The sequence below is a fragment of the Oncorhynchus keta genome, unplaced genomic scaffold (assembly GCF_023373465.1).
Source record: "Oncorhynchus keta strain PuntledgeMale-10-30-2019 unplaced genomic scaffold, Oket_V2 Un_contig_2156_pilon_pilon, whole genome shotgun sequence".
Classification (NCBI taxonomy): domain Eukaryota; kingdom Metazoa; phylum Chordata; class Actinopteri; order Salmoniformes; family Salmonidae; genus Oncorhynchus; species Oncorhynchus keta.
In genome coordinates, this window is record NW_026282504.1 from 5,001 (window position 1) to 15,000 (window position 10,000).

At 47.8% G+C, this 10,000-nt stretch overlaps 1 protein-coding gene across 1 annotated transcript in view; it reads right to left on the reverse strand.

The window, feature by feature from the left end:
* LOC127921152 (protein kinase C beta type-like) overlaps window positions 1-10,000 on the reverse strand; it is a gene marked incomplete at its 5' end in the record, with an annotated part of 13,914 nt that overhangs the window by 1,530 nt on the left and 2,384 nt on the right. The window contains one exon of the mRNA XM_052504964.1: window positions 6,507-6,680. Coding sequence (XP_052360924.1) covers window positions 6,507-6,680 — 174 coding nt within the window. The remainder of the gene's footprint in view (window positions 1-6,506; window positions 6,681-10,000) is intronic.

Genomic DNA, 10,000 nt, shown 5'->3' on the forward strand with positions numbered 1-10,000 from the left:
ACAGACTGACTCAGTCACAACACATCAAGTCATCACCTACTGACTCAGTCACAACACATCAAGTCATCACCTACTGACTCAGTCACAACACATCAAGTCATCACAGACTGACTCAGTCACATCACATCAAGTCATCACCTACTGACTCAGTCACAACACATCAAGTCATCACAGACTGACTCAGTCACAACACATCAAGTCATCACCTACTGACTCAGTCACAACACATCAAGTCATCACCTACTGACTCAGTCACAACACATCAAGTCATCACAGACTGACTCAGTCACATCACATCAAGTCATCACCTACTGACTCAGTCACATCACCAACACATCAAGTCATCACAGACTGACTCAGTAATAACACATCAAGTCATCTCCTACTGACTCAGTCACAACACATCAAGTCATCACAGACTGACTCAGTCCCAACACATCAAGTCATCACAGACTGACTCAGTCTCATCACCAACACATCAAGTCATCACAGACTGACTCAGTCACAACACCAACACATCAAGTCATCACCTACTGACTCAGTCTCATCACCAACACAAGTCATCACCAAGTCATCACCTACTGACTCAACACATCAAGTCATCACAGACTGACTCAGTCTCATCACCAACACATCAAGTCATCACAGACTGACTCAGTCAGTCACAACAAATCAAGTCATCACCTACTGACTCAGTCTCATCACCAACACATCAAGTCATCACAGACTGACTCAGTCTCATCACCAACACATCAAGTCATCACAGACTGACTCAGTCTCATCACCAACACATCAAGTCATCACAGACTGACTCAGTCACATCACCAACACATCAAGTCATCACAGACTGACTCAGTCTCATCACCAACACATCAAGTCATCACAGACTGACTCAGTCACAACACCAACACACCAAGTCATCACCTACTGACTCAGTCACAACACATCAAGTCATCACCTACTGACTCAGTCTCATCACCAACACATCAAGTCATCACAGACTGACTCAGTCACAACACCAACACATCAAGTCATCACAGACTGACTCAGTCACATCACCAACACATCAAGTCATCACAGACTGACTCAGTCACCAACACATCAAGTCATCACCTACTGACTCAGTCACAACACATCAAGTCATCACAGACTGACTCAGTCAGTCACAACACATCAAGTCATCACAGACTGACTCAGTCTCATCACCAACACATCAAGTCATCACAGACTGACTCAGTCACAACACATCAAGTCATCACAGACTGACTCAGTCACATCACCAAGTCATCACACTGACTCAGTCACATCACCTACTGACTCAGTCATCACAACACATCAAGTCATCACAGACTGACTCAGTCACATCACCAACACATCAAGTCATCAGACTGACTCAGTCTCATCACCAACACATCAAGTCATCACCAGACTGACTCAGTCTCATCACCAACACATCAAGTCATCACAGACTGACTCAGTCTCATCACATCAAGTCATCACAACACATCAAGTCATCACAGACTGACTCAGTCTCATCACCAACACATCAAGTCATCACAGACTGACTCAGTCTCATCACCAACACACCAAGTCATCACAGACTGACTCAGTCACAACACATCAAGTCATCACAGACTGACTCAGTCTCATCACCAACACACCAAGTCATCACCTACTGACTCAGTCTCATCACCAACACACCAAGTCATCACCATACTGACTCAGTCACAACACATCAAGTCATCACAGACTGACTCAGTCTCATCACCAACACACCAAGTCATCACCTACTGACTCAGTCACAACACATCAAGTCATCACAGACTGACTCAGTCACATCACCAACACATCAAGTCATCACCAGACTGACTCAGTCACAACACATCAAGTCATCACAGACTGACTCAGTCACATCACACACATCAAGTCATCACAGACTGACTCAGTCACATCACCAACACATCAAGTCATCACCAGTCACTGACTGACTCAGTCTCATCACCAACACATCAAGTCATCACAGACTGACTCAGTCACATCACCAACACATCAAGTCATCACAGACTGACTCAGTCACAACACATCAAGTCATCACAGACTGACTCAGTCACATCACCAACACATCAAGTCATCACAGACTGACTCAGTCATCACCAACACATCAAGTCATCACCTACTGACTCAGTCACATCACCAACACATCAAGTCATCACAGACTGACTCAGTCTCATCACCAACACATCAAGTCATCACAGACTGACTCAGTCACAACACATCAAGTCATCACATACTGACTCAGTCACACATCAAGTCATCACAGACTGACTCAGTCAGTCACCAACACATCAAGTCATCACAGACTGACTCACAGTCACCAACACATCAAGTCATCACAGACTGACTCAGTCACAGTCACATCAAGTCATGACTCAGTCACAACACATCAAGTCATCACAGACTGACTCAGTCACATCACCAACACATCAAGTCATCACAGACTGACTCAGTCATCACCAACACATCAAGTCATCACAGACTGACTCAGTCACAACACATCAAGTCATCACAGACTGACTCAGTCACCAACACATCAAGTCATCACAGACTGACTCAGTCACATCACCAACACATCAAGTCATCACAGACTGACTCAGTCACATCACCAACACATCAAGTCATCACAGACTGACTCAGTCACATCACAACACATCAAGTCATCACAGACTGACTCAGTCACCAACACATCAAGTCATCACCAGACTGACTCAGTCACAACACATCAAGTCATCACATACTGACTCAGTCACAACACCAACACATCAAGTCATCACAGACTGACTCAGTCACAACACCAACACATCAAGTCATCACAGACTGACTCAGTCACATCACCAACAAATCAAGTCATCACAGACTGACTCAGTCACAACACATCAAGTCATCACATACTGACTCAGTCACAACACATCAAGTCATCACAGACTGACTCAGTCACATCACCAACACATCAAGTCATCACAGACTGACTCAGTCACAACACATCAAGTCATCACATACTGACTCAGTCACATCAAGTCATCACAGACTGACTCAGTCACAACACACCAAGTCATCACAGACTGACTCAGTCTCATCACCAACACATCAAGTCATCACAGACTGACTCAGTCACCAACACATCAAGTCATCACCTACTGACTCAGTCATCACCAACACACCAAGTCATCACCTACTGACTCAGTCACATCAAGTAATCACAGACTGACTCAGTCTCATCACCAACACATCAAGTCATCACAGACTGACTCAGTCACATCACCAACACATCAAGTCATCACAGACTGACTCAGTCACAACACCAACACATCAAGTCATCACAGACTGACTCAGTCACATCACCAACACATCAAGTCATCACAGACTGACTCAGTCACATCACCAACACATCAAGTCATCACAGACTGACTCAGTCACAACACCAACACACCAAGTCATCACCAACTGACTCAGTCACAACACATCAAGTCATCACATACTGACTCAGTCACAACACCAACACATCAAGTCATCACAGACTGACTCAGTCACAACACCAACACATCAAGTCATCACAGACTGACTCAGTCACAACACATCAAGTCATCACCTACTGACTCAGTCACATCAAGTCATCACAGACTGACTCAGTCACATCAACACATCAAGTCATCACAGACTGACTCAGTCACAACACATCAAGTCATCACCTACTGACTCAGTCACATCACCAACACACCAAGTCATCACCTACTGACTCAGTCACAACACCAACAAACCAAGTCATCACCTACTGACTCAGTCACAACACACCAAGTCATCACAGACTGACTCAGTCACATCACCAACACACCAAGTCATCACAGACTGACTCAGTCACATCACCAACACATCAAGTCATCGCCTACTGACTCAGTCACATCACCAACACATCAAGTCATCACAGACTGACTCAGTCTCATCACCAACACACCAAGTCATCACCAACTGACTCAGTCACAACACATCAAGTCATCACATACTGACTCAGTCACAACACCAACACATCAAGTCATCACAGACTGACTCAGTCACATCACCAACAAATCAAGTCATCACAGACTGACTCAGTCACAACACATCAAGTCATCACAGACTGACTCAGTCACATCACCAACACATCAAGTCATCACAGACTGACTCAGTCACAACACATCAAGTCATCACATACTGACTCAGTCACATCAAGTCATCACAGACTGACTCAGTCACAACACACCAAGTCATCACAGACTGACTCAGTCTCATCACCAACACATCAAGTCATCACAGACTGACTCAGTCACAACACCAACACATCAAGTCATCACCTACTGACTCAGTCTCATCACCAACACACCAAGTCATCACCTACTGACTCAGTCACATCAAGTCATCACAGACTGACTCAGTCTCATCACCAACACATCAAGTCATCACAGACTGACTCAGTCACATCACCAACACATCAAGTCATCACAGACTGACTCAGTCACAACACCAACACATCAAGTCATCACAGACTGACTCAGTCACATCACCAACACATCAAGTCATCACCTACTGACTCAGTCACATCACCAACACATCAAGTCATCACAGACTGACTCAGTCACATCACCAACACATCAAGTCATCACCATACTGACTCAGTCACAACACATCAAGTCATCACATACTGACTCAGTCACAACACCAACACATCAAGTCATCACAGACTGACTCAGTCACAACACCAACACATCAAGTCATCACAGACTGACTCAGTCACATCACCAACACATCAAGTCATCACCTACTGACTCAGTCACATCAAGTAATCACAGACTGACTCAGTCACATCACCAACACATCAAGTCATCACAGACTGACTAAGTCACAACACATCAAGTCATCACATACTGACTCAGTCACATCACCAACACACCAAGTAATCACCTACTGACTCAGTCACAACACCAACAAACCAAGTCATCACCTACTGACTCAGTCACAACACACCAAGTCATCACAGACTGACTCAGTCACATCACCAACACATCAAGTCATCACCTACTGACTCAGTCACATCACCAACACATCAAGTCATCACCTACTGACTCAGTCACATCAAGTAATCACAGACTGACTCAGTCACATCACCAACACATCAAGTCATCACAGACTGACTAAGTCACAACACATCAAGTCATCACATACTGACTCAGTCACATCACCAACACACCAAGTAATCACCTACTGACTCAGTCACAACACCAACAAACCAAGTCATCACCTACTGACTCAGTCACAACACACCAAGTCATCACAGACTGACTCAGTCACATCACCAACACACCAAGTCATCACAGACTGACTCAGTCACATCACCAACACATCAAGTCATCACCTACTGACTCAGTCACACACACATCAAGTCATCACAGACTGACTCAGTCACATCACCAACACATCAAGTCATCACAGACTGACTCAGTCTCATCACCAACACACCAAGTCATCACCAACTGACTCAGTCACAACACATCAAGTCATCACATACTGACTCAGTCACAACACCAACACATCAAGTCATCACAGACTGACTCAGTCACAACACCAACACATCAAGTCATCACAGACTGACTCAGTCACATCACCAACACATCAAGTCATCACAGACTGACTCAGTCACAACACATCAAGTCATCACCTACTGACTCAGTCACATCACCAACACATCAAGTCATCACAGACTGACTCAGTCTCATCACCAACACATCAAGTCATCACCTACTGACTCAGTCACATCAAGTAATCACAGACTGACTCAGTCACATCACCAACACATCAAGTCATCACCTACTGACTCAGTCACATCACCAACACACCAAGTCATCACCTACTGACTCAGTCTCATCACCAACACACCAAGTCATCACCTACTGACTCAGTCTCATCACCAACACACCAAGTCATCACCTACTGACTCAGTCACATCAAGTCATCACAGACTGACTCAGTCACATCACCAACACATCAAGTCATCACAGACCGACTCAGTCACAACACACCAAGTCATCACCTACTGACTCAGTCTCATCACCAACACATCAAGTCATCACAGACTGACTCAGTCACAACACCAACACACCAAGTCATCACCAACTGACTCAGTCACAACACATCAAGTCATCACATACTGACTCAGTCACATCAAGTCATCACAGACTGACTCAGTCACAACACATCAAGTCATCACAGACTGACTCAGTCACAACACCAACACACCAAGTCATCACAGACTGACTCAGTCACATCACCAACACATCAAGACATCACAGTGTGTGTGTGTGTGTGTGTGTGTGTGTGTGTGTGTGTGTGTGTGTGTGTGTGTGTGTGTGTGTGTGTGTGTGTGTGTGTGTGTGTGCGTGCGTGCGTGCGTGCGTGCGTGTGCGTGTGTGTGTGTTTACCATGGTCTGGAAGCAGGAGTGAAGCTGTGTGAGGAAGGGAGGTTTCCCAGACAGGGCCAGGACCCTCTTCTCCACCATGGTGCACTCCACATCATCATCCTGAATCACCACGTCCTTCTTCAGGATCTTTACGGCGTACAGCTCCTCTCTGTCTTTATGTTCTGCTAGCATCACCTAGAGAGAGAGGAGGGAGAGAGAGACACCTTTAGAGAGGGAGGAGGGGAGGAGGGGAAGAAGGGGAGAGAGGAGGGAGAGGGAGAGAGAGGAGGGAGAGAGGAGGGAGAGAGGGAGAGAGGAGGAGAGGGGGAGGGGAGAGAGAGAGGAGGAGGGAAGAGGGGAGGGAGGAGGGGTGAGGAGGAGAGGGAGAGAGAGGGGGAGAGAGAGAGAGGGAGGGGGAGAAGGGGATGGAAGGGGGGGAGAGGGAGAGGGAGAGGGGAGAGGGAGGAGGAGAGGGAGGAGGGAGGAAGGGGGAGGGAGAGGGGGAGAGAGAGGAGGGAGGAGGGGGGGGAGAAGGAGAGGGAGAGAGAGGGGAGGGAGGAGGAGGAGAAGGAGCAGGGGAGAGAGAAGATGGAGAGGGAGAGGAGAGAGGGGAGGGGAGGGAGAGTGGAAGGGAGAAGGGGAGCGAGAGAAGGGGAGGGAAGGGGAGAGAGGAGGGAGAGGAGGGGAGGAAGGGGAGCGAGAGAAGGGGGAGGGAAGGGGGGAGAGAGGAGGGAGGAGAGGGGAGGGGAGAGAGAGAGGAGGGAGAGGGGGAGGGGGGGAGAGAGAGGAGGGGAGAGGGGGAGGGGAGGAGTGGTGAGGGAGAGGGGGAGGGAGAGAGAGGGGGAGAGGGGAGAAGGGGAGGGAAGGGGGGAGAGGGGAGGGAGGAGGGAGAGGGAGGAAGGGGAGAGGGAGAGAGAGAGGAGGGAGTAGGGGGAGAAGGAGAGGGGGAGAGAGAAGATGGAGAGGGAGAGGAGGAGAGGGAGAGGGGAAGGGAGAGGAGGGAGTAGGGGGAGAAGGAGAGGGGGAGAGAGAAGATGGAGAGGGAGAGGAGGAGAGGGAGAGGGGAAGGGAGAGGAGGGAGTAGGGGGAGAAGGAGAGGGGGAGAGAGAAGATGGAGAGGGAGAGGAGGAGAGAGAGGAGGGAGTAGGGGGAGATGGAGAGGGAGAGGAGGAGAGGGAGAGGGGAAGGGTGAGAGAGAGATTGGCAGCAGTCAAGCAGTTCAGAAACATATTCTCTATAATCAAGAAATCTGGGGAAACATCTGCTCACAATCACACCTCTAGGACAAACACACACACACACACACACACACACACACACACACACACACACACACACACACACACACACACACACACACACACACACACACACACACACACACACACACACACACACACACACACACACACACACACACACACACACACACACACACACACACACACACACACACACACACACACAGGGATGGAAGATTCACACTGATCGGCATCGGGTTCTGTTTCCGTGGCGATGGACTGAGGCCAAGAACACATCCTGGCTATGACAACACAGCCACAGATCTCAGAGGTTCTGCTCAGACTTTCCTCTCCAAGGTCAGACACAAACCTCTTGGAACCGAGAAGGACCCTGGAGGAAACCTTATATTTCACTGTGTGTGTGTTTGTGTGCGTGTGTGTGTGTGTGTGTCCATAAGGTGACAGTGTACCTATGTAAATGCAAACTCAATAAGAGTTTCAGAGAGGACACCATCTGTTCCTAGAACTCCTCTATCACACTCTATTCATCCCTGTCTCTCTCTCCATCCCTGTCTCTCTCTCCATCCCTGTCTCTCTCTCCATCCCTGTCTCTCTCTCCATCCCTGTCTCTCTCTCCATCCCTGTCTCTCTCTCCATCCCTGTCTCTCTCTCCATCCCTGTCTCTCTCTCCATCCCTGTCTCTCTCTCCATCCCTGTCTCTCTATCCATCCCTGTCTCTCTATCCATCCCTGTCTCTCTCTCCATCCCTTTCTCTCTCTCCATCCCTGTCTCTCTCTCCATCCCTGTCTCTCTATCCATCCCTGTCTCTCTCTCCATCCCTGTCTCTCTATCCATCCCTGTCTCTCTCTCCATCCCTGTCTCTCTATCCATCCCTGTCTCTCTCTCCATCCCTTTCTCTCTCTCCATCCCTGTCTCTCTCTCCATCCCTGTCTCTCTCTCCATCCCTGTCTCTCTCTCCATCCCTGTCTCTCTATCCATCCCCGTCTCTCTCTCCATCCCCGTCTCTCTCCATACTTTTCTCTCTCCATCCCTTTCTCTCTCCTCTCTCCATCCCGTTCCCTCTCTTCTCTCTCCATCCTTTTCCCTCTCTTCTCTCTCTCCATCCCTCTCTCTCCTCTCTCTCCATCCCGTTCCCTCTCTTCTCTCTCCATCCTTTTCCCTCTCTTCTCTCTCTCCATCCCTTTCCCTCTCTCCATCCCTCTCTCTCCTCTCTCTCCATCCCGTTCCCTCTTCTCTCTCCATCCTTTTCCCTCTCTTCTCTCTCTCCATCCCTTTCTCTCTCTCCATCCCTCTCTCTCCTCTCTCTCCATCCAGTTCCCTCTCTTCTCTCTCCATCCTTTTCCCTCTCTTCTCTCTCCATCCTTTTCCCTCTCTTCTCTCTCTCCATCCTTTTCCCTCTCTCCTCTCTCTCCATCCCTCTCTCTCCTCTCTCTCCATCCCTTTCCTCTCTTCTCTCTCCATCCTTTTCCTCTCTCTTCTCTCTCCATCCCTTTCTCTCTCTTCTCTCTCTCCACCCTTTTCCCTCTCTTCTCTCTCCATCCCTTTCCCTCTCTTCTCTCTCCATCCTTTTCCCTCTCTCCTCTCTCTCCATCCCTTTCTCTCTCTTCTCTCTCTCCATCCCTTTCTCTCTCTTCTCTCTCCATCCCTTTCTATATGAGAAAAGCTATAAGCATGTCATATGGAGTTCATAACAGCTTTTAGAGTCTATAAGCATGTCATAGGGAGTTCATAACAGTTTTATAAAGCTATAAGCATGTCATAGGGAGTTCATAACAGATTTTAGAGTCTATAAGCATGTCATAGGGAGTTCATAACAGATTTATAAAGCTATAAGCATGTCATAGGGAGTTCATAACAGATTTATAAAGCTATAAGCATGTCATAGGGAGTTCATAACAGTTTTATAAAGCTATAAGCATGTCATAGGGAGTTCATAACAGATTTTAGAGTCTATAAGCATGTCATAGGGAGTTCATAACAGATTTATAAAGCTATAAGCATGTCATAGGGAGTTCATAACAGATGAACTGTGTGTGTGTGTGTGTGTGTGTGTGTGTGTGTGTGTGTGTGTGTGTGTGTGTGTGTGTGTGTGTGTGTGTGTGTGTGTGTGTGTGTGTGTGTGTGTGTGTCTCTGTGTGTGTGTGTGTGTGTGTGTGTGTGTGTGTGTGTGTGTGTGTGTGTGTGTGTGTGTGTGTGTGTGTGTGTGTGTGTGTGTGTGTGTGTGTGTGTGTGTGTGTGTCTGTCTATGTGTGT